The 27,639-nt window shown below is 44.3% G+C and overlaps 2 protein-coding genes across 2 annotated transcripts in view; both read right to left on the reverse strand.

The window, feature by feature from the left end:
* Positions 1 to 2,893: 2,893 nt before the first annotated feature.
* On the reverse strand, positions 2,894 to 12,326 carry LOC310996043 (dehydrogenase/reductase SDR family member 13-like). Its single transcript, XM_083985316.1, has 5 exons — positions 12,166 to 12,326; positions 9,761 to 9,879; positions 9,451 to 9,574; positions 5,448 to 5,774; positions 2,894 to 3,611 (listed from the first exon to the last, which is right to left on the reverse strand). Exons 1-5 carry the CDS (start codon positions 12,290 to 12,292, stop codon positions 3,352 to 3,354), a joined length of 957 nt encoding a protein of 318 aa, XP_083841442.1. The 5' UTR covers positions 12,293 to 12,326; the 3' UTR covers positions 2,894 to 3,351.
* Positions 12,327 to 21,214: 8,888 nt separating this feature from the next.
* LOC310995736 (NACHT, LRR and PYD domains-containing protein 3-like) overlaps positions 21,215 to 27,639 on the reverse strand; it is a gene marked incomplete at its 3' end in the record, with an annotated part of 361,364 nt that continues 354,939 nt past the window's right edge. The window contains 7 exon segments of the mRNA XM_083984859.1: positions 21,215 to 21,249; positions 21,705 to 22,148; positions 22,800 to 22,843; positions 25,239 to 25,400; positions 25,492 to 25,649; positions 25,863 to 27,479; positions 27,483 to 27,589. Of these exon segments, the coding sequence (XP_083840985.1) occupies positions 21,215 to 21,249; positions 21,705 to 22,148; positions 22,800 to 22,843; positions 25,239 to 25,400; positions 25,492 to 25,649; positions 25,863 to 27,479; positions 27,483 to 27,589 (2,567 nt within the window).

Raw genomic sequence — 27,639 nt, forward strand, 5'->3', positions numbered from 1 at the left:
TTGCTGCAATGTTAATGTTAAACAGTTAACAACTTGTATAACAATAGACCCTCCATGGTTCATCCACCTCAATTGTCTTTCTCAGGCTTCATAGTATCTTTGTTTTCTATTGGAAAGAAGTTTGCCACACAGATAAACCACGATTTAAAAAAACGTAATAGCAACAACTCTGCAGAAAGTATGTCTTCTGTCCGTCACTGTCGTTTTTCCAAGGTAGTCCAGGCATAGATCTTACTTCCCAGAAACACCACACAGCGTTTAATTTGGTATTCTTGTTTGGGTTGATACTGAACTTGCCGACCTCTTGGCTGTAACTGTTTGCTGGAACAAAAGGAGGCTCGGTGCAGCGATCGAGAAAAGGTTGTCATTAAAGCTGCGACTCAAGGAGGATTCAAGTTTACCACAGGTCCTTTCAACATGCAGCAGAGAAAGCAGAAAGAGAGAGGGAGGCGGGGGGGGGGGGGGGGGGGGGGGACAAGGGGACAGAGGGATAGTTGAAGGCAGGAGGAGATAGCAATCGATTGTGGAAGTGTGTTTCTCCCCACCAACACTGAGGTTAAAGGAGAAGCCTGCGCAGAAGAATGTCCTACTGAGTAATTACAAGAGCACCTCTCTTAACACACTCAACTGACCCGGCTTTCATGCCTACCTGTGTTAATAATCAGTGCTCATAATGAACAGAATCCATAGGTCTGCTGGGTTAAGGTCCTCAACAACCTTGCTCCAAGCAACAACAGCCAAGGAACGGTAGGACGAGACCCTGTTAGAGCCGCGCTACGCTACTGCCACCCTGTGGCCAAACCGGGTATTGACTGTCCAGAATGACTTCTTACCGGGAGGAAAATGGATTTAACCCTCCTGTTGTCCTTCTGGGTCAAATTGACCCAATCTGTTCCTTTCCTCCATTCTTCCTTCTTTCCTTCTTTTCTCCCTTCCTTCCACAATCTTTTTTCCTTTCCTTCCTCCCTTCGTTCCTTCCCTTTGTCCTTACTTCTTCCTGCCTCTTTTGATCCAATTGACCTGATCTGTTCCCTCCCTCCATCATTCTTTCCTTCCCCTTTCCCTTCCTTCTTTCCACAATCCTTTTTCCCTCCCTTCCTTCTTCCTTCCTTGAACAATCTGTTCCCTCCATCCATCTTTCTTTTCATTCTTTTTCCCTTCCTTCTTTCCTCCCTTCTTTCCCCCGTTGTCCTTCCTTCTTCTTTCTTCCTTGAACAAATCTGTTCCCTCCCTCCCTCCATCTTTCTTTCCTTTTTCCCTTCCTTCTTTCCACAATCCTTTTTTACCTCCCTTCCTTGAATGAATCTGTTCCCTCCCTCCATCTTTCTTTCCATCCTTTTCCCCTTCCTTCTTTCCCCCTTCTTCCTTCCTTGAACAAATCTGTTCCCTCCCTCCATCTTTCTTTCCTTCCTTTTCCCCTTCTTTCCTCCCTTCTTTCCCCTTCTTCCTTCCTTGAACAAATCTGTTCCCTCCCTCCATCTTTCTTTCCTTCCTTTTCCCCTTCCTTCCTTCCTTCCCTCTTTCTATCTTTCCTCCCTTTTTCCCTTCCTCCTTCCTTCCTTTCGTCCTTACTTGACCCAGGAGGACAACTGGAGGGTTAAAATTAAGTGGTAAAAATTGTTTTTTTGGGGGGGTGCCATTGACTGTAAATATTAGTAAACCATAAACAGATACTGGTGATTAAATAAATTGAATATTTTTTTTTTTTTTTTTTTTACAAATAAGTCATTTTAGATGTTTTAGTACTTAACACTGTTCCCCTTTTTTGTGTCACAATCAATGTCGTTAGAGTTTATACATAATTTGACTGAACAGCATTATAATCTGTTCTGAATGTGCTGCCATCATATCAATGGTTGGTTCCTGCAAATTCAAACAGTACAACAACAACATAAATTGTCCTAATCCACTATGAGATGTGATATTCCTGGTTTTCCATTTTATTCCTTTTGTATAGAAAAACATCAAATATATTTATTTTTCATATTCTTGAACTGACAACATAAAAATAGCAAATGATACAAGATTTGTGACTTTTTCTTTTTACACAAACTTATAATAGAAACGTCTAACATACTCAGTGATTGTAGCCGAGACAGTTTTATTGCACTTTTTTCCACTGCTGTAATATTCATTATACATATTTGCTGTTTGTCTTTTCAAGTGCATTGCAGTACAACATTTATAGGATGCTCAGAATATTTGCTTTCTAAACAGAATTTGGTTTGACTTTTTCCTTCTTGTGTGTTGCATCTTCTTTTTTGTTGTCACAAATGTTCAGCATCGGACTATTTCCAGGAGGAAATTATTATCCTTTGACTACTGTGTAAAAAAAAAAGTCTGCTTTTGTATGAATGAATGTATGGCTAATTTTTGCACAGCCCATTTTGGTTACCGTAAGTTTACACTGTTTCTTATTGTCTCAATGTTTTACTGTCTCAGGTGTTTCTATTGTCTTTTTACTGTCTTGATGTTTTATCTTTTGTACAATCCCACTGTGATTCTTAGATTTCTGTGGTCTTCCATTGTTTCTTGTCCATGCAGCAGTTCCCTTTTTAGGCAAGCAAATTCTCTCCCATGGGAAACAAATAAAAGAACTTTAACTTTTGACATTTAGCATTTAATATTTAATAAACACCCACACCCTCATCTCTGCACAGGGTTTTAACATGTCAAAGATTCAAGAACAAAATTTAGTTGAATAAAATCTTAATTAATCTTCATACATTCTGATATCCAAAATAAACATACCAGAATGATAAGTGGGTTCTTATTTTAACTGTGTGCACATCCACCACTCCCTCTAACATGTTTTCTTGTGTTATTAAACAGTTTCAGCAGTGACCAGCACCTTGGCATGTTGTATATGTAAAATCTTTGCTGAGATCTTGAGTGGATTTCAACTTTGAAACATCATTTTGTACCTTTGATAAAACTCAAAATTGAGGGACAGGAAATCACCCAGTGTTTTTGTTAACTTCCTTTTAATTTAGTTCAATCAAAGTTCACAAGAGAGGGGTTATAATGATGATAAAAAACACACACACAGGGCTTTAACGACTGAGCCGACATGTCTGAGCTCAGACTGGTGGCTTCATCCTGACCTGGGTGAACATCTGGACCAGCTGCAGACTGTTACATGAACCATTCATCTGTTTTTTAAACCAGTCAGTCATCAAGAAGAACGCTGCTCGATACAGTGCAGTAAGAAAACTTGGTTTGACCACAATCATGGTGTCAGTAGGCACAAGTGTTAAAGTAGCCACAGACCGACATGAATACAGAAACCCAGCAGAGCTGTGTGGTGTGGATCCGGCCTCTGCAGCTCCTGGATCGGGACTCTAGAGTCTGTCACGATAACCCGGTCAACCTCTCGCTCACCTCCCACAGCTTCTTAGCCAGGGCGTCGTCTCGTCCCTTCGCTGCCACCTGCTGCAGAGCGCAGTTAGAGAAGTAGCGTCCGCTCAGCGGCTCGATGCCCTCCTGCAGAGCGCAGTGCAGGCTGGTCTGAGACCCCGCCTCCGGGTCCATGAAGAAGAGCTTGGCCAAGGGCATCAGGAGGAGCTGCAGCCACCGGCTCAGACTGCCACACAGGGCTGTGGAGACGACGCCTGGGAAGAGCAGAGATGAGGAGCTTTAATGAGCTGCTCAGTCAAACTACAGTCACTCTGCTGTTAAAGGCTGTAAATGTTCCTCTTCTCCAATTTAATTTGATGTTTTGATCCGTAAGAAGATATATTTATAGTTTTAGGAACTAAAAACCATCTAGGTGTAGTTTGCATCTCCTCTCTCAGCTTCTCTCTGGAGCTCTAGTAACAGGTCAGTGTCAGCCAATCAGAAGAGAGGAAGAGGGGGCGGTGTGTGGCGCAGTAGTTAAGGCGGCCGCCCCATGTAGAGGCTACAGTCCTCAACGCAGGCGTCCCCGGTTCGAATCCCGCGTCGGGCAGACCTTTCCTGCATGTCATTCCCCCTCTCTCTGCCTCCCCCTTTCCTGTCTATCTCACTGTGCTATCAAATAAAACAACGCCAAAAAAAAAAGAGAGGAAGAGGCTCTGAGCCTCTCTTCTGATTGGCTGACTGTTTTCTAAAGTGATCCAATAAAAATAGGGCAGATTTGAGAATAAAACCAAATCCTGCAAAGTTGTTGTTGGATGGTGGGTCCAGGTGGTGAGGGGGCGGGGCTTTTTTGTGACATCACAAAGTGACAGGAAGTCCTGACGGCTGGTTTTAAGGCTCAGTTTCTGAATACAGGCTGTGTGCATTTCTCTGTGGACTGAGGCTTTGATACTTTCACAGTATTAATATAGAACCTAGAGCTGCTTTATAATCACACTACACATGGACATCTACCTTTATACTGTATGGAGCTTTAACACAAACATCTACCTTTATACTGTATGGAGCTTTAATACAAACATCTACCTTTATACTGTATGGAGCTTTAACACAAACATCTACCTTTATACTGTATGGAGCTTTAAAGGACAATTCCAGGCGAATTCAACTCTGGGGTGTATTTTCATATCATTTTAGGTCTAAAAGAATGAATCTGAAGATTTTCAGTTTAATTGCTCCTGTTTTACGGTAGTTGCATCTGTCCCCGCATCCCCACGGCAGCAATGAATGGGAGTGGATGTAAGTTCCGCTGTTTAGGCTGTTTACAGCCCTCAAAGCCGCAATTTTTTCCCACAGACAGCGTCAGATGGCGACTCAAACATGCACCGAGAAGTTTATTTACTTCAAGCAAGCCGGCATGTTTGTAAAACTAGATCTAATTCAAAGTCTCCCGGAGTCTCGCGCGAGACCCAGTTGCAGTGCGCGGTGTATTCAGGTGCAGTGGGAAAAGCTACCGTTTGTGTCATAAACACAGGAATATCAACTCTTGACTTGCTTCAAGTAAAAAAAACTTCTCGGCGCATGTTTGAGTAGCCACCTGACGCTGTCTGTGGAAAAAAATGTACACTTGAAGCAAGTCAAGAGTTGATATTCCTGTGTTTATGACACACGCGGTAGCTCCCACTGCGCCTGAATACACCAGCACTGCAACTTCGGGCTCGCGCGAGAGACTCCGGGAGACTTTGAATTAGATCTAGTTTTACAAACATGCCGGCTTGCTTGAAGTAAATAAACTTCTCGGTGCATGTTTGAGTCACCATCTGACGCTGTCTGTGGAAAAAAATTGCGGCTTTGAGGGATGGAAACAGCCTGAACAGCGGAACTTACATCCGCTCCCATTCATTGCTGCCGTGGCGACGCGGGGACAGACACAACTACCGCAAAACAGGAGCGATTAAACTGAAAATCTTCAGATTCATTCTTTTAGACCTAAAATGATATGAAAATACAGCCCCTAGTTGAATTCGCCTGGAATTGTCCTTTAACACAAACATCTACCTTTATATGGAGCTTTAAAAACTCTAGTTTTAAACCATGTGTTGTCCACTGACCTGGGTGCAGACTGTAGCAGGTGACTCTGCTGCCCTCCAGCCGGTTGGCCAGCTCCCTGGTGAAGAGCACATTACACAGCTTGCTGCTGCAGTAGGCCTGGAGGTCGTGCCAGCCGGACCGACCCGACACCAAATCTTTCTCGGAGGCCAGCAGAGGGAAGTGGACGTTACCGAAGCGGTGCAGCAGCGCGGCCACGGTGACGACGCGGCTGGGCCCGCAGCGCTGCAGCCGCTGCAGGAGGAGGTTGGTGAGCAGGAAGTGACCCAGGTGGTTCACCCCCAACGCCGCGCCGAAGCCGTCCGCCGTCCGCCCTGGACCCATCACACCTGAAATACAGAGAGTGTATTACAGACTGTGTACACTGTGTGAGAAATGACGTCACACTGTGAAGCCTCAAACAACATACAGTTATGTAGATTCAAAACAACTTACCTCAGGCTCTCTTTGCAAAAATTGGGATCCCATCTTTTTCTTGCTGCAACCAGGTGCACATTCAACTCGTCTTCGTCTTCTCTGGATTTTTCCATACATATAAACACTTCTATTGTAGGAGCTTAATTCCTGCGTAGATTCATAGTTTACCACTACAGCCGCACTCAATGACGATGTTTCTGTAGTTTGATTTTTGTTGTACCCAACGACTCAGGTGTTAGTGATGGTACCGTCGCTAGGGCTGTCAACGATTATTCTAAATTTGAATTTGAATTTGAATTGGGAAAAAACACATCAGCGGCTGCTTTGAGAGTGGGCGCACTGCAGTGACAGGTCACAGGAGTTGCACTTGCACAGCGTCACTTACTGCTGAAAGTGAGACGCGACAAAAACAATGGCAGAAGCAGATGGCAGAGAGAAAAACTAAATGTCAGAAAGTTCAGAGCAGAGAGAGCGGTTTGGACTCCAACCTAAAAAGCCCCATTTGGAAATACTTCGGATTTTGGTCACGGCAAAAATGCGGAGCCTCGATTGCGTTACGGTCTACGGTCTTAAAAGTTTTACGGTATAGGATATTAGTTCATTTACTTATTTTGAAATGTGTAGGTAAGTTTTCAAATACATGTTAAAACTGAAATAAAAATACCCATACCAGTGGTTACGTCTCGTTGTATTAGTTTGTCCTCCTGTTATTGACATAATGTGCAAATATAGATATTCGAATGGTTCAAACCTGTGTGTTCTTTTTAGAGAGAATATTTGAACGTCATTTTGGAGCAATTCTATATAATATAGATCCATGTCACATGTTTGTGGTCTAGAATAAACCAGGTTCCCTTTTCCACCACAATGCTCTGACTTTGTTTCATGAAATTAAAGCCCCAGTGTGTAACTTATTTGGCTTTTTATTATCAAAAATCAAATATTTCTTTATACATGTTTCACTGAAGTGGAATCACAGCTGCATACAAATGAAAGCTTTCTGGTACCTTAGAATGAGTTGTTACAAGTCGTTACAAATACATAAGTGGGCGACGCACCGAACCGAGGCGGCCATGTTGCATCGGGTGGTACGGGCAGGTAGCGTATGGTTGGATGAGAAACTGAGGGGCCGGGGTGAGTGTGAGGAAGACCTGTGTGTGTGTGTGTGTGTGTGTGTGTGTGTGTGTGTGTGTGTGTGTGTGTGTGTGTGTGTGTGTGTGTGTGTGTGTGTGTGTGTGTGTGTGTGTGTGTGTGTGTGTGAGAGAGTGAGGAGGAGCAGAGGAAGAAGTGAGAGCTGTCAGATAAGTTTGTGTTATGTTGTTGTACGTCGGCTCGGACGCTACAATATCAATAACGTGTGCTTAACATAGACGTCGGACGCAAAATAGCCGCGGAGCGGAGCCAGTTTCCTTTCGGTGCCAGATGCGCCAGAGCGCGCACCTCTGTGCCAGGCTCGCGCTCTGCAGCGGTTTGTGTTTATTCATCTTAACAGAGCGCGTGAGAGATGAACACACACACATTCACACAGGCTACACACACATACGGGCTACACATACCCACAGACACACAGCCGAGGCGCAGCACGGAGAAATGCGCAACTGGTGGCGTGCCCCCCCAGTGGCTGCTCAACCTGGAATCGGCGCATATGAGTCCATAATCGCGGTGCAGACGAGTGAGTTTGCAGCTAGAGAGGAGAGACCTTCATTATCGCTGCTCTGCTGCGTGTTTGTGATCGTGGGTTTGGATCTCTTTTTTTTTCCAAATGCCTGGAAAAGGCTCAACCGTCTTTTTGACATTTCTATACTGGACCGGGCGTAATCATCACATAGCGGTAGTGTAAATAGGCGCCAGAAATCAAAAAGAGACAGATGACATGACGACAATCACTGGCTTTTACGTTAGGCTTCCAGTGATTTGTTTAACAATCAATGAACTCAGCACGTTTAGCCTGTTACAATCAACAAGCGTCTTTATCACACCCCCTCAAAATAAACAAAATTGCTTCTTTTTTTTTCACCTATGAAAAAAATTGTACGCACAGTGCGTACAGGATTCCGGCTGGCGGCGCCACTGTGAGGAAGGACGGAGGCACTGGTGTTGCATTCAGGTGCAGTCAGGCAGACGGCCGTCGGCAAAACAACCGGATGTCATTTTCAGACATGAAAACGGGTCATGAGTGAAAAAGGTGAGAAGGATACGACCCCTCTAGGGGGGTCCGGGGGTAAGCTCCCCCTTATTTGAATATTTCATATTTGAAAGCATCAATCTGATGCATTTTGAGAAGAAATTCAAGCAGAACTACAAGATAGTATGAGTGTATGATAAAGTATGGTCACATTATGCTATATAACGTTATTAGTGTTGTCACGATACCAACATGTTGGTACTGGTATTGGTACCAACATGTTTTTTGATACTTTTCCAAATACAAAGAGAACACAAAAAATGTCATTATTGACTGTTTTTTAATAGAAAATCTTAGAACTATTATGCATCAGTAAATAATAAATCACTGCTGCTGCAGGATTAAAATTGAAATTTCCATCAATATTAATATGAACTCTTCCTAAATTAAAACATTAGTGGTCTGTTTAAAAATGAATATCAACTTGTTTTCTTTGCATTATTTGAGGTCTGAAAACACTGCATCTACACTGCGACCAGTTGTAATTTTTGGGGGAAATTGTTATCAGTAGTTTATAGAATGAAACACAAACGTTCATTTTACGCAAACACACACCTATTGTTTCCCATAAGTAGACCAATGTGGTGCAGCGCCACAGAAGCCACAAATTGACTTTGCTTTTTTTTTTTTTTCCATCAACGCAATATCGTTCCGTTAATTCATCTCCGCATAGCGCTCCTTCGCTGTGTTCACTCACTCACTCACAGAGAGAGAGAGAGAGAAGCGTGCATGCATGTTAGTGGTGGTAAAAACGAAACTTATCAACCAACTTGCATTAATTAACGAGTCTGTGGCGGCCCGCCTCTCTCTAGCGCGCTGGTGCAAACGCAGGCGCTGTAACGGCTCAAATTACAATGTGGCGACTTCACGCAGCTGCGTCACCGCTGCCGCCGCTCTGGACTGCACATACAATTCACAACCCAATCAGGTGCTCTCGCACTTGTGGGTGTTTTCATCTTCTTATACTTTTTTTCTCTTCTCAATTCAAGGCTCTCGTAATCTATACCTCCAAATCCCGAACACTTGCCACTTGACCCCCACCCCCCCCCCCCCCAAAAAAAAAATTTTTCGCCGGAAGGTGAGTGATTTTCATGCCTGCATTTTACTCCACCAGAGAAAGACGGTAAAACAATACCACATCACCATGACAACATATTGTCACGCCTGTATTGTTTTGCCTTGTGCTGGCGGACCACTTGTTTACATAGACGCTTGTTTATCCTGTTACATGCAGCGTCTGTTGTCTGTCTGACTTCTGCCCGATTGCAACATCAAGAATATGTTCAGATATGCAACCGCACCGCTAGATGGGGGGATTCCTACATACTGGGGCTTTAAGACAAAACATGGATGGACCATACAAAGTAAAGGACTATTTCATCATATTTCTACATAATCTTCACCTGCGTTGTTGACGAGTAGATCCAGTCTGGGCTCGGTCTTCAAGAAGGTTTCGGCAAACCTGCGAACGGACTTCAGACTCGCCAGATCCAGCTGCATGAACATCACCTGGTTGTTCCCGCTCTCCTGAACATAAACGACAAGGACTCTGGTTAGAAGAAGAAAAGTGAGGCTGATATCAGGTGTGTATCTGCACTCTGCTCTGTGGTCACGGTTTTCAGATTAGTTCATCTACTGACACGTGAAGTGGACTCAGCGATCTCAATGAGCAGCCGACGACGCAGCGTCTTCCTCGTGGCGTACAGTACTCACTCTGCGGATGTCGAAAGCAGCGGCCTCAGCTCTCTCCTTGTCTCGACAGGCCAGGATCACCCGGGCTCCTCTCTTTGCCAGATCCAGAGCCGTGGTTTTGCCGATGCCATTGTTGCTTCCTTTGCACGGGGGAAAAAAAGATTCAGACACGTCAAACTCAACAAACCTGTAACATATTGAACTCAGTGAAGCCTAACTGTCGATCAAAACCCTTTGTATTTAATATTTCTTGTTGACAACACATACACAAAGGATTAAAATGTAAAATATGAGAGACAAGGCACCGATCCACATCATGGTGCAGCTCAAGTCACAAATAGGATTTAGAGGGAAAATAATAGGATGTAGGCAACACTCACAATTACAAATCAGCTGACTGACTATTTGATGTTTCTTTAGTCTATAGGTAATAACAAATACACAAACTAGAGATAGGCCTACTGTAACATAAATTATAAGGTAAACTTCCTGGACAGGCTCCTTCACTTTTCTCTCTTTTAAATGAAATAGGCCTATAGGATACCTACGGAAGCGCATTGCATTCACTTGATAAAATAAAATTTAGACACCTTATCTCGTAATTACGAGATCTTTTCTCGTAATTATGAGATCCTGATGTCGTAATTATGAGATCCTTTTCTCGTAATTACGAGATAAAGAAAAAGGAAATGTCTATAAATCCGCTCTTGTTGTCTTAATAGATGAATGCTACGGTGGTGCAGTGGTTAGAGCAGTTGCTACCCGTACAAGAAACCGAGGATCGCATCCTGGGTGGAGCACATCGTTCTCGTTTTGTATATTAGGCCACTGTAGCCTACATTATTAGACAGCGGGGGACACACCGGCCCACGTAACCGATTGTGCCGTTCATACACACCAAAGACCCCGGTGCCTGGCCGCCGCCGCCGCCGCTCTAGTGGCGGCCGGGCACCGGGGTCTGTGGAGCGGGTTCATGAAGCCTGGTTGTCCCGACATGACTCAACTCACAACACTGTAACGTTATGTTGTGTGTCTTGTAGCCGAAAAGTAGGCTACAACACACACAACATAACGTGACAGCCGCAGTGTTGTGAGTGAGTCATGTCGGGACAACCAGGCTTCATGAACCTGCTTCACAGACCCCGGTGCCCGGCCGCTGCTGCTGCTGCTGCTGCTGCTGCTGCTGCTCCTTCCGGAGGGGAAGGGGAAGCTCACTGCCAGGATCACCGCCGGAGCAGCGGCGGCGGCCGGGCTCACACCCGGGGAAGGCGATCCTGGCAGTGAGGGTGTGTGAGCCCGGCACCGCCGCCGCTGGGGGCGGCCAGGCGGTGGAGGCGATCAGTGAGCTTCGCCTTCCCCACCCAGGGAAGGCCATCCTGGCAGTTAAGAGGAGAAACTTTCAGGTTCAGGAGCAGCGGAGCGGCTCGCGGCTGCAGCTCAGTTCACTTCACACACTGAGAATGGAGTTTGTTTTCTTCCGGTAGACGTAAACACGTAACACGTGTACCCCCTGTCCAATCAGAACGCTTCCCGACCCCCAGACGTTAAGCAGAATTAAATAAAGGCGATTTAATGTGTTTTCCATGTTAACCCCAATTCTGAATTATTATTTCCATGTAAACTCGAAGGAGGATATTTTAATTTCAAACTATTTAATTCAGAATAATTAATTCCGAATTAAAAAACATCATGTAAACGATAAGCCCCACCATGGGATTCGATCCTCAGTCTCCCGTGTGAGAGGTAACTGCTCTATCCACTGTACTACCATGGACCATTGATTCTGATTGAGACAAGAGCGCACTTATAGACATTCCTTTTTTTCTATCTCATAATTACGAGATCAGGATCTCATAATTACGAGAAAAGATCTCGTAATTACGACATCAGGATCTCGTAATTACGACATCAGGATCTCGTAATTACGAGAAAAGATCTCGTAATTACGACATCAGGATCTCGTAATTACGAGAAAAGATCTCGTAATTACGAGATAAGGTGTCAAAATTTTATTTTATCAAGTGAATGCAATGCGCTTCCGTAGATACCATCACTATATTTCCTTAAATGCTGTTTTTTTCCCTAAATAGTAGCTTTAATTTGTTAAATTGTTGTCAAGGCTATGATATGTATGGTAGGCTATGGTAAAAATCTGACTATGATTAGATATTTTAAGATGCAAACTCTTTTTCCTGTTAGTTGGGACCTGTTTAAGTTCAACACCTGACCTTTATTTTGATACATTGATCCAGCGGCCATTGAACCAACTGTAGCTTCACTTTGCCGCTAAAGACACGTTTAGTTTTTAACAATAAACCCCTTTTTAAATCAGATTCGACACAAAACAACCAGTGTTTGAAGTAAACAGCGACGTCACGGCTGTTTGTTTAACGCGCCAGCAGCAGCCGACAGGTGAGGCTCGTTACCTGTAACAATGGCCGTCTTCCCCTCCAGCGTCACGGGACTCGAACATCTCGCTCCTCGGAACAAACCGTAGTAAACTATCACGTAGAAGCAAACTGTTGCTGCTCCGAGACACAGCAGCAGCGACATCACGGCGCTGCACCGCTGCTGCTCAGTCAAGGCGGCCGACGGCACGGCGAGCGCTCTTCCGGTTGGGACTTTCAAAATAAAGTTAACGTGGCTGTATGGAAGTACAAAAAGTAGCCTATAGGTTATCTGAAGAGCCAAAAGGCCAAAATTTATGCATAAATGAATGTGATAATTTGTCATTTTCACTCATTAAAAGACTTAGCTTTAAAGCAGAAATCAAATCCGACATCTTTAAGTAACTTCCGGTGGTCTTTCAGGGGTTAATGAAGAGACGTCACTCTACGGTTTAGAGAGAGTAACGTCTCAAAGTAATGCATTACACTATCAGAGAAAGTAAACAAGCGCTCTACGGCTTCATTTTCCGCTGAATGAGTGTGTACAATAAAACTCAGTGAGATTAAACGTCCATTGTTTCATTATCCAACTTGTAATGAGAAACTAACCAGGAAGTGGGGAGTCGGAAATGGGGACTGTTCGCCTTCAAATTAAAGGTTGCACATTGATGGACACCTATGGAGTGCCATTTTTGTCCAAATTTGATAAATGAATCAAAAAGAAAAAGAAATAGAACTCGACATATATGTAAACATAATGCTTGTTTATTAATTAATGAATTTACTGATTCTTTTTAGGGTTAGGGCCGTCCTGTATTCACTCATCTGCATGAGTGCAGATTAGAAGACTGTTTTTGATGCGCTCTGATAACAAACAACTTATATTCTTGTTCCCATTTAATAGTTGAAATGTTGACAAGAAAAGCCTAACTGGATCAATGCAACAATAAAAAAAAAGGACTTGCAATGTGACACTGCTGGAAACAAAAGGAGAGAGTGAGGGAGTGCGTGATCAAGGGGTAAAAAATCACCTGACCACCCATAAGGTAGACAAATAAACAGACATGGTTCCTATAAACTTTTTTTATTTATTATTTCACATCCAATTATTTACAGGACAGATACATTCAGTTTAACAATAAACTCAGTGACAGAAATTGTTACGGAAAAATCATTTGCTGATAGGATCAGTATGGTTTTTGTGCTGCTCTATATGAAAATGCACATTACATACAAAATCGATTAATTGATTCAATAAAAACATACAAAAAAACATTTCATTACTGTCCATACACTTTTTGCACTGTTAATCTGCCACTTTTGCACAAGTCACAATTTTTCTGTTCACTACCTCACTGCAAAATCACACCTTGCTTCCCACTCACATCAAAGCTCTGTTTGTTGGGTCAACGTTTTAGTTTATCGACATTCATCAGCACCGACACGTAAGTCTTGATAACACTCCACTACCTCATCCAGTATTAAAATTTATTTTTTTATTTCTGTGTATGTTACCACTGTTGAATACATAAATCGTACATTTATTCTTATGTTCCCCATACTGTCCAATATTTCAGCAACTGAAGAAACATTGTATTTTTTTTTTCATCAGATGATTTTTAGTAGCCCATGAAGAGTGAACATAGTGTGTCTCTTTTCATATTACATTTTTTTACTCTTGCTTGTTGTTTATTGCTGCTGCAACAAGTGAATTTCCAAAAAGTGGGATAAATGAAAGTCTCTTATAGTATGTTTGTTTCCAGTGGTGTGTGTTTACCTGTGACCAGCTCACAAACAGCCTGTACAAGTTGAACATGAACAGTGAATTTGTTTAAAATGTGTTTTTCTCCTCAGTGATGCTGGCGGCTCAGAGACTTTTAGCTTGGTGATATTAGGCCTCGTCCTTCATCAGCAGCTGAGTAAAAGTCACCATGGTTTTTGTCCTGTAATAATCGACGCTTCCATCTTTAAAGGAAGAGGAAGAAGTTTACAATAATCACTGACAAGAGTTTGAAAAATCTACAGATTTAATCCATGAATGTGAAAACATGAGTGAGAGACAGAGACAGACATGTAGAGACTGAACTGTCTGTTCAACAGTGAGAAGGTTTCTGTGACAGGAGGAGACTCTGGTTCACTCAACACAGACTCACTGAGGAACCAGAATCGAGTTCAAACCCAGGACACAGAGGTTGAGTGAAGGTGGTGTTGAAGGTGTAGAGGTGGATCAGTGAGTCAGAGGAGACTCTGTAGAAGGACAGAGAGCCAGCAGGACAGTCCACATACACTGCTACTCTGTTAGAGACAGAGGAGGAGGTGGAGGAGGAGGAGGAGGAGGAGGAGGAGGAGGAGGAGGAGGAGGAGGAGGAGGAGGAGGTGATAAGAGTCATTCTGTTATTGTGATAGACACTGTAACGACCATCATCACCAAAGCAGACTAGACTCCAGGGGCCTGTTGTTCGAAACCTAGATAAGGGATTAAGCCGGGATATGTTGGTTATCCTGTCTGAATTTAGCCTCAACTCGGTTGTTCGAAAGCTGGATACCTTTATCCTGGTCAAGTTACTATGGTGATTTATTCTCTGCAGCTAGCCTGCTCCAGACCAGGCTAACAGCCAGGCTAAGTTGATTCTGTTGTCTTTATCTGTGAAGTCAGCAGTCACTCTGATCAGAAATCAATGTTTTATACAGTTATTCCATGTTCTTATGTACCCTACATATTGGCCTGATTTCTAAACAAACTAAATACATTTACAATAATCAAATAACATGAAACATTTACAATATTTATTAGGTTTTTTTTATTTTCTTTTTTTCATAATTAGGGCTATTCATTTGCTTCTCACACTGAATCATTGCATCAGCCAGTGCTGCCTGCTTCTTCAAATGCAGGGCATAAAGATGTCTGACGGTTTGTGAAATCTGTAGCACAGAATTGTGCACACTGTTCTTGAGACAATACAAACTATTTTCGATATCTGTGACCCATCTATGATATTTTCTATGACCACTAGTAAAAAATAAAAAAAAAGCTAAATTAGCAATAGATTTATTTTTATTATTATAAAATATGTTACAAAATACAGTATATTGGCCGAATATTGGTTGAGGGAAGAAAACAAGAATACAATTGTTTGAGCAGGCACCTTCCAAATAATTTATACACCTCATTTGAACATTGTTATCGGCAATTTATTGAAGCATCAGACTGCATAATGTTCTTATATTTAATTAATTTTCACCTATTGCACTTTTGGTCACTTGTATTTGTGCTGTATGAACTTTACTTTAGATGATAAGAGATGAGTGCAATGTATCAACTTCCACTGCTCATCATTAAGGCAAAGTGCACAGCTGTTAATTTGTGAAAGGAACTTAAATTGTGATTATAATTTTGGATTAGGCTACTTCCACATTCAATCAGTCCGCAGTTGTCCGCTGCACTCTCTCTGAGCTTTACGACAGCAGCGGTGCTTTTTTTTTTTTTTTTCTAAGAGGTGTGTCACCTTACGTCAAGATCCGCTGTTGATTGGAGGAAAGTGGCCACACCTGTCCTCTCATCAGTGAATCTGTGATCAATCTCTGTGGTCTACTGACGAGAGAATAAGTTACACCTGGCTTGACAAAGCCGCCCCTCCTCAGCCTGGCTCGGCGTTCCAACAACCAATTAAGCCAGGATGGATTTATGAGACTTTGTCCAACCTGGCTTTTCCACTTATCCTGGATATCTTTATTCTACTTTCGAACAACGGGCCCCAGGACTGATCGTTCAGTCCAAACACACAGTCTATACTGTTTCCTTTCCTGCTGATTCCTCTGTAACTCACTGATATAAGAACGTCTCCTGTCCACTCGACCTCCCAGTAGCAGCGACCAGTCAGACCAGTTGAACACAGCAGCTGAGGTTTAGAGTCAAATCTGTCTGGATGATCAGGATATGACTGATCCTCCTCCACCACACGTGCTGCCTTCCTGTTGTTGTCAGACAGTTTGATGTTTGTGTTCACTGTGTTTGTGTCGATAGTGAGTGGACAGGAATCTGATGGAGAGAACAAGACACAGCTGCAGTTATTGATCATGTGATCAGTTATTGACAGTTTGATGAAGACTCATGAGGTCAGTGATGTGACAGTGTGAAGATGGTTGAATGTGCTGCTTTGTTTCCATGAATCAAAGTAAAAACACACTTACACTTCCTCAGACCTGGGGCCTCATGTATCAATACTTGCGTGGATTTCATACTGAAACATGGCGTACGCCAAAATCCAGAAACTGTCGTACGCACAAAGAAAATCTGATGTATCAAAGTGTGCGTACGCATGGATCCAAGCACTTTTCCTTTGTACATCCCAATCAACGTGGAATTGAGCGCACATGCCGAAGTGGTAATCTCCTCCCTGTCCACGCCCCCATTTAAATATGCAAATCAATGTAAATAAGGCCTGCACCAAAGATTCCCTTCTCTTTACGGTCAGAAAACACCATGAAAAACAGTGAGGAACAGCAATTTAACCAAATTTGAGTTGAAGGTGCTCCTCGATAAAGTTGAGCCATGTAAACATCTTTTTTTTTCTTTTTTTTTTTGCCGTCCTCCGGCACCATCACAAAGGGGGTGGGAGAGTGTGTGTGTGATATAAAGGTGAACGTGAGGCGGAGGACCGCTGTCATCCCAGATGAAAGCAGACAATGTACTCTAATTAAATTATGTGAAATGGATTTACAATTTTATTTGCCTTCTTTTAAACACAGATCGCGTAGTAAATAAATGCAGAAGTGCACCAGGGAGGCTGATAAAGACACATGTCCAACTTTACGCATGTGTTTATTGACATTAAGTACTTCACACAGTCTGTGTAGTTTAACCAGCAAAAAGAAAGTCACTGACAGCGTGATATTTCGGCAGACATCGGGGGGTTACATAGGACAATTAAACAAATACATTTACTTTGCGCGCATACAGTCCCAGGCTGTAATCTGTCCCCAGCTATGCTGAATGAACGAATTGTGCGCTGAACCAGCCACCTCGCCACAATGTTTGTTAATATGTGATGCATTTACGCATCACATATGATCTGTACATTTATAGTATAAAAATGCTTCCTGTTCACAGTGTGGTCAGCACCTGAATGGAGGCGATGGCTCCCCGACGTGTCGCGCTCAGTTCCAAGAGAATTGCCCTCGGAGTCATCATGTGCAAAAAAAAAAAAAAAAAACCTCCGGGACCCGTGTGCACTTCGCACTGCAGCATCTGCAATATCTTAAGACTAAAGCTGATGCTATTTTCTGCACCACTTTGCGCATGCTTTTCTATCCACCTATCTAATTGCAACACGTGGATGGGTTAGGCAAGGCAAGGCAATTTTATTTGTATAGCCCGTTTTTACAAACAGTTTGTCTCAAAGGGCTTTACATGGCATCGTAACAACATCCTCTGTCCTTAGACCCTCACATCGACTGAGGAAAAACTCCATGGAAACCCTTTTAACAGGGAAAAACAGGAGAAACCTCAGGGTGAGCAACAGAGGAGGGATCCCTCACCCAGGACGGACAGACGTGCAATAGATGTTGTTACAGACAAGAAAACAGTTTACAGTTTGTCACAGAATGTGCGGAATATGGAAATGTTAGCAGGGGTTGATGAGGGCAGTCTCTAGTGAGGGGAGGGGGGGGGGCAGGGAGAGCCGGTCAGCTCGATGGGAGGACTGGGTGGCAGACTGGTCCATGGGAAGGGAGGGGAGGCCGGTCTAACGGCAGGGGAAGGGGTGGGAGGGGGGCGATGTAGGCGGCGGCTGGTGCAGAGAGATGGAGCTCCGGTGGATCTGCGGAAACACAGAGAGAGAGTGCGAGACACCAAGGCCAAACTACAAAGTACAACAGAAAATGACAACAGAAAATGACAGTTTAAAAATATACTGAGGAGAGGAGAGGAGAGGAGAGGAGGGGAGGGGAGGGGAGGGGAGAGGAGAGGAGAGGAGAGGAGAGGAGAGGAGAGGAGAGGAGAGGAGAGGAGAGGAGAGGAGAGGAGAGGAGGGGAGAGGAGGAGAGGAGAGGGCTCTGTGTAACCAGATGTGTCCCCAGCAGTCTAAGCCTATAGCAGCGTAGCTATAAAATGGTTCAGAGCTACCTGAACCAGCCCTAACTAAAAGCCCTGTCATAGAGGAAGGTCTTAAGTCTAGACTTAAATGTAGTTAGAGTGTCTGCCTCTTTGACCCATGGAGAGAGCTGGTTCCACAGTAAAGGAGCCCGGTAACTGAAGGCTCTACCTCCCAGTCTGTTTTTAGAGATACTGGGAGTCACTAACAGACCTGCGTTCTGGGAGCGGAGTGCTCTGGTAGGACAGTAAGGAATGATTAGTTCTTTCAGATAGGTTGGAGCTTTATCATTAAGAGCCTTGTAAGTCAGCAGAAGGATTTTGAAGTCTATTCTAAATCCTACAGGAAGCCAGTGGAGAGAAGCTAAGGTGGGAGAGATGTGCTCTCTCTTCCTAACTCCTGTCAAAACTCTCGCTGCGGCATTCTGGACTAGCTGGAGACTCTTTAGAGAGTTTTTCGGACATCCTGACAGGAGAGAGTTGCAGTAGTCTAGCCTAGAAGTGATAAATGCATGCACTAGTTTCTCAGCATCACTCTGGGAGAGAATATTCCTAATCTTAGTGATACTGCGCAGATGGAAGAAGGCGGTCCTAGTCACATGTTTTATGTGGGAGCTGAAGGAAAGGTCCTGGTCAAAAATGACTCCAAGGTTCCGCGCGGTTGTACTCGGGGTCAGGGTGATGCCATCTAGAGTAGCGATCTGATCAGAGAAAGTGTCCCTGAGATGTTTAGGTCCAAACACAATGACCTCAGTTTTATCTGAATTCAGTAGCAAGAAGTTAGAGGACATCCAGGATCTAATGTCTTTCAGACAGTCTTGCAGATTGATGAGCCGGCTTCTGTCATCTGGCTCCATGGACAAGTAGAGTTGCGTATCATCCGCATAACAGTGAAAATTGATTGAATGCTTCCGGATGATGCCACCTAATGGGAGCATGTAAAGAATGAAGAGGATTGGCCCTAAGACTGAACCCTGCGGTACACCATGCGTAACTCTGCTATACTCTGAATGGTCGTTATTAACATTAACAAATTGAAACCTGTCAGATAAGTATGACTTAAACCATTTCAGGGCGGGCCCTTTAATCCCTATTTCATGATCTAGTCTCTGCAGCAGGATGCTGTGGTCGATGGTGTCGAATGCAGCACTGAGGTCCAAAAGTACAAGAACAGAGACGAGACCTCTGTCTGAAGCTATAAGAAGATCATTAGAGACTTTGACAAGTGCTGTTTCAGTGCTATGGTGTTCTCTGAATCCAGATTGGAAAGCTTCAAAGAGCTCGTTGCTGTGCAGATGTTCATGTAGCTGCTCCAGGACGATCTTCTCAAGGATCTTAGAGATGTAAGGAAGGTTGGATATAGGCCGATAGTTGGCGAGGACATCTGGGTCAAGAGAAGGTTTTTTAAGTAAAGGGTTAATGACAGCCACCTTGAAGGCCTGTGGCACGTAGCCTGTGGCTAAGGAAAGATTGATTTGGTTCAGGAAAGAAATGTTAATTAAGGGAAAGACATCCTTAAGTAGTCTTGTCGGGACTGGATCCAGCAGACATGTGGCTGACTTGGAAGAAGTAATTGCAGAAGTTAAGTCTGACAGGTCGATGGGAGAGAAGCTGTCCAAGTGTGTACCAAGTCTGGGAGGTGCTTCTATAGGTACCGTAATCTGTGGTCCATTACTAGCAATTTTCGTTCTAATATTAACTATCTTTTCGGTAAAGAAAGTTAGGAAGTCGTTACTGCTGAGAGTTGGAGGGATGGATGGCTCAACGACACTATGGTTCTTGGTTAGCCTGGCCACAGTGTTGAAAAGGAACCTGGGGTTGTTCTTATTCTTTTCTATTAAAGATGAATAGTAATTGCTTCTAGCATTACGGAGTTCTTTTTTATATATTAATAAACTATCCTTCCAGGCTTGACGGTCTTCCTCATGTTGGCTGGAATGTGTTTTCCTTTCCAGCTGTCTGGTCTTCTGTTTCAGAGCGCGCAGATTTGGGCTGTACCAGGGAGCTATTCTTTTCTGATTGATAACTTTCTTTTTCAGGGGAGCTACAGCATCAAGTGTCCCAAGGAGTGCTGCTGCAGTGCTATCCACAAGATAGTCCACCTGTGTGGGGGTGAAATCAGCATAACTGCCCATAATATGGTTACAGGATGTGGCACCAAGCTCTGCTGGAATAAGCTCTTTAAATCTAGAAACAGCAGTGTCAGATAGACATCTACTGTAGCGGGATTTTTTCCCAGGTAGGATATAATTTGTTAAAGTAAATTCAAATGTTATTAAAGAATGGTCAGACAAGACGGGGTTCTGAGGAAGAACTGTGACATGGTCAGTTTCTATTCCATAAGTAAGTACTAAGTCAAGGATATGATTAAAAGTGTGAGTGGGTTTGTTTACCCTCTGAGAGAAGCCGACTGAATCCAAAAGTGACTTGAACGCAGTAGCCAGACAATCATCATCGACGTCCACATGAATGTTAAAGTCACCTACTATAATGACTTTGTCTGAGCTCATTGCTAAATTTGACAGAAAGTCAGGGAATTCTTCTAGAAACTCAGAATAAGGTGCAGGAGGACGATACACTACAGCAAGTAAGAGTGGTTTTTCTGCTTTCCAGTCTGGGTGAGAGAGGCTGACAGTAAGGCTTTCAAATGTATTATATGAACTATTATGTCTAGGGTTGATAATCAGATTTGACTGATAAATAGCAGCCACTCCTCCTCCTCGGCCTGTGTTACGAGGCACATGACAGTTAATGTAACTAGGAGGGGTAGATTCATTCAAACTAACATATTCATCTTGCTGCAACCAGGTCTCAGTTAGTGTTAATATGTCAATATGGTGACTTGTAATTAAGTCATTCACTAGGAGAGACTTGGATGGGAGAGAACGAATGTTGAGCAAACCACATTTAATAGTTCTATTAGGTTGGCTTGCTGGAGCAGTGGTTTTGATTTTAACTAAGTTGCTATAAACAACTCCTCTAGATTGGGGTTTAGGCTTAGACAGCCTCGAGGCAGACACAGTTTCTATAGGCTGGGTGGGTGACAACAAGAGGGAACCAGCAGAGGGGCGTGTTAAACTGCGGCTCTGCCTGCTGGTCTGAACTCTGGGTGCTTGTCAGGGATTAGCACGGCTAATAAAGTTCCCTATGTTACTAGATAGGAGGGATGCGCCATCCAGAGTAGGATGGACGCCATCTCTCCGAATCAGACCAGTCTTTCCCCAGAAGGAGGTCCAGTTATCTATGTAAGCCACGTCGTTATCTACGCACCACCTAGACATCCAGCGATGGAATGAACGCATGCGACTAAACATATCGTCACTCACTAAGTTGGGCAGCGGGCCAGAGAAAATTACGGAGTCCGACATTGTCTTTGCAAAGTTGCACACCGAAGCCATATTAACCTTAGTTAACTCCGACTGGCGAAGCCGGGTGTCATTACCGCCGACATGGATTACAATCTTACTGTATTTAACCTTACGTTTACATGCCAGCAGCTTCAGATTAGCCTCAACGTCGCCCGCTCTGGCCCCTGGGATGCACTTTACGCTCGCTGAATTCTCTACCTTCACGTTCCGTAAAATGGAGCTGCCAATGACTAATGCCGACTTCACAGCGGGGCTGTGAGCAACAGAGTCGACATGTTGAGTTACGTTCTCAGCGGGTGTGTCGCTGAGTGGGGAAAAGCGGTTGGAGACGTGAAGGGGTTGGTGGGCCAACACGGGCTTTTTGCGACTATGATTCCCTCGGCTTGTTGTCACCCAGCCGGACTGGCTAGTTCCCGGCTGCTCGGGGGCTGGGGGGGAACTGCTAGCGGCGGCTAGGCTAGGTGGCTCCGCACCGGCTAAGCTGGACTGTGAAGCTACTGTAGCTGGACTAGCCTCCATGGTGCGGAGCCGGGACTCTAACTCGCTGAGCCTCGCCTCCAGAGCTGCAAACATGCTACACTTATTACACATACCATTATCACTAAAGGAGGCAGAGGAGTGGCTAAACATCTGACACTCAGAGCAGGAGAAGGAGAGAGAGGAGGGGGGAGAAGCCATAGCTAGTATGCTAAGCTAGTATGCTAAGCTAACTAGCGGACCTGTGGCAAGTACAACAAGTTGAATGGAGAAATACAAAGAGAGTCCTGTTAAAGACTTAGGTGACAGAAAGTTGTGTAATGTAGGAAAACGTGGTGTACACTGGTGCTTAAAGTGATTAAATTAGCAGAACACTAGACGGAGGACTGAGAAAGTCTAACACAACACAGCAACAGTGCAGCAGGTACAGGCAGGAAATGACGTAACACGCTCACCGTAAGTCTCGAGCGCCACCAACAGGAACCACAAATGTTCATAAATGTGTCTCTGATGTGCACATTACTCTGAGGACTAATTGTTTTCACATTATTAACAGTTTCCCAGCTTCACCTCTAAGTGTCGCCAGAGGAACAACAGCAGTAGAAACGTGCGTACGCCAGCTATGGAGTTGGCGTGGGCCACCGCACTTTTCCACGGTCATTTCACTTTTGATACATCTGAACGTTGGCGTGGAAAATGACGTACGCCACTTTTTTGTGCGTACGCAACATTGATACATGAGGCCCCTGGTGTCAACCATGGGACTCCAGCAGGCTCCACCCTGAAAGGAGGAGGGGGGTCAGAGCAGCACCTTCTCTGTCAGCATGCACACATGGACATTACATGGTTCTCACACACACACTGTTTTATCACTGTGTTCACATGGAGGGATGAACACTGAGCACAGAGAAGAAGGAGCTGGAGTCTTTATCTAGTGATGATACAGAGCAGGAGGAGACGAGGAGGAAACACTTCATCATGTCTTTTCTCCATGTGATGTCACTTCAGTGTGAGACACACAGCTGCACAAACACACGTCACAGCAAATAAGATGAAGACACAACAGGTGGAGCTGACCAGCCCAGATATCCCACAATGCACCAGGAAAGAAGACGAGTGCAGCTGTGAACAGTGGATGGTTTCAGTGTTTGATGAGGAAGGAAACACACTCAACACGTTTGTTAGAGCTCAATGAAACACACAGTGAGTTTAGTGAGAAACACTAGGTGCGTTTACATGGGTCCAAAAATCCTATTTACAATCAGATTAAGAGGTCAATCAGATTCGAAATGTCTCATGTCACCATACCGGATCCGATTCACCCGGATCTGATTGTATTTCGGATCGGATTGAAAGAGGTAGTCTACGCCGATTGATAATCAGCTTCATGCCGCATGTAAACGGGGATTCTGTTGATAGAGCGGATTATTCATTCTGCGCATGCGTGCCATAGTACGTAGGCGTCACGTATTGACGTTCGCGGGAAATAGGTAACAGGAAATAGGGAAGACAAAGCCGGTCAAAACAAAAACAAACATGGCGATTAAGCAGAAAAAGCAGAAAAATTGGACCTTTCTTTTTTTTAACCTTTCTTGTTTTTATTTTTTTTTATTATTTCTATACCTTGATATGTGATTATTTCTTGACTGTGCTTCAATTATTTGTTAGATCAAGGTGAGGTCATGTTATAAGCCTTTCGGGTTTCAGACCTCACCTGCACATTTATTTTGCGTATCTTTCTTACTAGTAAGAGAGATAAGTAAATGTTTTGTTTTATTTTTTATGTGCAAATTAAGTCTAAAAAGTCTAAAGACCATCGTCAAGACAAATCTTATTAACTAATTGAGTTTTTCGTTCCCATGCGTTGAGTGCCAAAAACGTAATTTTACGTTTTTTGCTTTTTTTGAAATTATGAAAATAGACACTTTAACACACCCTTATGTGTAAATTTGGGGACTCTACGACGAGCAGAACTGAAATAGATGACGATCAAAAACTCATGACAGCTCACAATCTGGAAGTTTTTATCATAACTCAGCTTTTGCAATGTGGATGCAGCACAGCTGCTTTGCTCTCACCCGCCGAAACAGGAAGCTCTCAGCCGACAGTCCCGTCCGGTCTTCATCTGGAGCAACACCGTGTCCTCCCGCGGTAAAATGTGATGATCCCTCGGTCAAAGCAGACCGGCATCACTGACCCGAACCACAGCAGGACCGCGACCACCGGCGGGACCGGTGTTCCGGACCTGCTTTGGCCGAGAGACCATCACATTCCGCGGCGAGAGGCTGTGACACGGCACGGTGCGTCTGTGTTATTGTTGTTTAGTGGCGCCCCCCCCGCCCCCGATGGTGGTTTTGTGAATAGAACAACAATTGTTGTATATTTATCTTACACAAGCCTTTTGATCCAGAAATGTGTCAGAAGAGCGACAGGCACAAACAGAGCACCTTTCATAAAAGACGCTGTATCTCCTTTTCTAGAAAAAAAGCTGGGATTTTGGTGAAAACCAGCCATGTTTAGTTCTGTTGAGTTTTCTCAGGAACGGAGGCTCGTAGAAACAAATGGTTAGTGGCCATTTGAAGCAGAAAGTTTCACCTTTCAAATGAGCCACAGTATGTGTTGGTGGCAATAATACAGAATATGCTGTGGCTCTACAAAAATCGTCAAAAATGGTCTAAATTGCCAGTACACTTGACTAAAACTTTGGAAAGGAGTGCGGCACTCAATGAGTTAAATACAATTTCTTAGTTTGAATCACTTGTATCTGCTGACAAAAAGCTAAAGATTAAAAGACTTAGTTCGATCGGGTTGATTGTAGGGATTGGCAATGATTTTCGGACTGTGATGAGAAGCTACCGGAAAATATTGACGTTTTTTTTTTTAAGATATCCATACGTGGTCCATGTATACGCGGATTGAATGTCTGAGGTTTTGGCTTCAGTATAAACTGTGTTGGGACGAGTCAGACTGAGGCAGAGGACGTCAGTGGAGTGGGCGGAGCTTCACTGTGGCCTACACCACCTCTGGATATGGTCTGAGTGATGGGATCTGATGTCATCAATGCATGGATCACCTGAGACAGATGTTAATACCAGGTGTGAACGGGGCCATAGAAAATGTCCCAGCTCCCCCTCCTCTATCAGACAGTGTGTGTGGCTGCAGCAGCCTCTCCATACTTGAGAGAGTCCAGTCTCCAGTCTGGATCCTCCAGTCCAGCAGACAGCAGCTTCACTCCTGAGGCTCCTGGGAGGTCCAGCTCTCTCAGATGGGAGGGGTTGGAGCTCAGAGCTGAGGCCAGAGAAGCACAGCCTTCCTCTGTGACCAGACATCCTGACAGACTGAACACACACAACAACACACAGGAACCCTCTGTCAACACCTGCTGCTGTGTTCAAGTGGCATCAGATAAACAGCTGGATGGATCCTCACCTGAGAGTCTCCAGTCTACAGTGTGGACTCTCCAGTCCACCAGACAGCAGCTTCACTCCTGAGTCCTGCAGGTTGTTGTTACTCAGGTCCAGGTGTCTCAGACTAGAGGACTGGGAGCTGAGGACTGAGGACAGAGCTTTGCAGCTCCTCTCTGAGAGGTTACAGTTGCTCAGTCTGAAGAGATGATCAAGAGGAATTAGAAATGATAAGAAAGGAATTTTATTTTCTGTCCTGTTGCAAAAACAAATGTGTTTTTATATAATGATGAATAAATCCAACTATCTCTACACTTACAGAGCTTTGTTGGAGGATTTGACCACTGGCAGCAGCCTCAGAAGAGCCTTCTCTGAAGCAGAGTATTTCGTCAGGTCAAACTCGTCCAGATCTTCTCCTGATGACAGTAAGATGAAGACCAGAGCCGACCACTGAGCAGGAGACAGTTCATCTGTGGAGAGACGTCCTGATCTCAGGGACTGTTGGATCTCCTCCACGAGACAACGATCATTCAGTTCATTCAGACAGTGGAACAGGTTGATGCTTTTCCCTGCGGAGGGAGTCTTTTTAATCTTCTTATTGATGTACTGGACTGTTTTCTGATTGGACCGTGAGTCACTTCCTGTCTGAGTCATCAGACCTTGTAGGAGATTCTGATTGGTCTCCAGTGAAAGACCCAGGAGGAAGCGGAGGAACAAGTCCATGTGTCCATTTGGACTCTGTAAGGCCTCGTCCACAGCGCTCTGGTAGAAGTTTGTCTCTGCAGATTTGACTCCTGTTGTTTCAGTCTTCTTGGAGGTTGTTTGTTGTTGTGACATCAGGTTGAGTCCAGAATTGATGAAGGTCAGATGGACATGAAGAGCAGCCAGAAACTCCTGAACACTCAACTGGACGAAGCAGAACACCTTGTCCTGGTACAGGCCGCTCTCCTCTTTAAAGATCTGTGTGAACACTCCTGAGTACACTGAGGCTGCTCTGATATCGATGCCACACTCTGTCAGGTCTGATTCATAGAAGATAAGGTTTCCTTTCTGCAGCTGCTCAAAAGCCAGTTTTCCCAGAGACTCAATCATCTTCCTGCTCTCTGGACTCCAGTGTGGATCTGTCTCAGCTCCTCCATCATACTTGACCTTCTTCAGTTTTAGATGAACCACCAGGAAGTGGATGTACATCTCAGTCAGGGTCTTGGGCAGCTGTCCTCTCCTTCTGGTCTTCAACAGCTCCTCCAGAACTGTAGCAGTGATCCAGCAGAAGACTGGGATGTGGCACATGATGTGGAGGCTTTGTGATCTCTTGATGTGGGAGATGATCTCTCTGGCCTGCTCCTTATCTCTGAACCTCTTCCTGAAGTAGTGCTCCTTCTGTGGGTCAGTGAACCCTCTGACCTCTGTCACCATGTCAACACACTGAGGAGGGATCTGATTGGCTGCTGCAGGTCGTGTGGTTATCCAGAGGCGAGCAGAGGGAAGCAGGTTCCCCCTGATGAGGTTGGTCAGCAGCACGTTGACTGAGGTGGACTCTGTCACATCAGTCAGGATCTCAGTGTTGTGGAAGTCCAGATGAAGTCGACACTCGTCCAGACCGTCAAAGATGAAGACCACCTGGAACTGATCAAACCGGCAGATTCCTGCTGCTTTGGTTCCAAAGAAGAAGTGATGAACAAGTTCCACCAAGCTGAACTTTTTCTCTTTCAGCACATTCAGCTCCCTGAAGGTGAAGGGAAATGTAAAGTGTATGTCCTGGTTGGTTTTGTCTTCAGCCCAGTCCAGAGTGAACTTCTGTGTTAAGACTGTTTTCCCAATGCCAGCCACTCCCTTTGTCATCACTGTTCTGATTGGTCGGTCTCTTCCAGGTGGGGCTTTAAAGATGTCTTCTTGTCTGATGGTTGTTTCTGGTCTGTCTGGTTTCCTGGACGCTGTTTCAATCTGTCTGACCTCATGTTCATCATTGACCCCTCCAGCCCCTCCCTCTGTGATGTAGAGCTCTGTGTAGATCTAGTTCAGAAGGGTTGGGTTTCCTGCTTTAGAGATCCCCTCAAACACACACTGGAACTTCTTCTTCAGAACAGATTTGAGTTTATGTCCACAAACTGCACTTGGAGTTCCTGAATAAACAAAAACACAGTAAAATTAATAAAGAAAATATAACATTTTA

The sequence above is a fragment of the Trachurus trachurus genome (genome assembly GCF_905171665.1).
Source record: "Trachurus trachurus genome assembly, chromosome: 13".
NCBI lineage: Eukaryota > Metazoa > Chordata > Actinopteri > Carangiformes > Carangidae > Trachurus > Trachurus trachurus.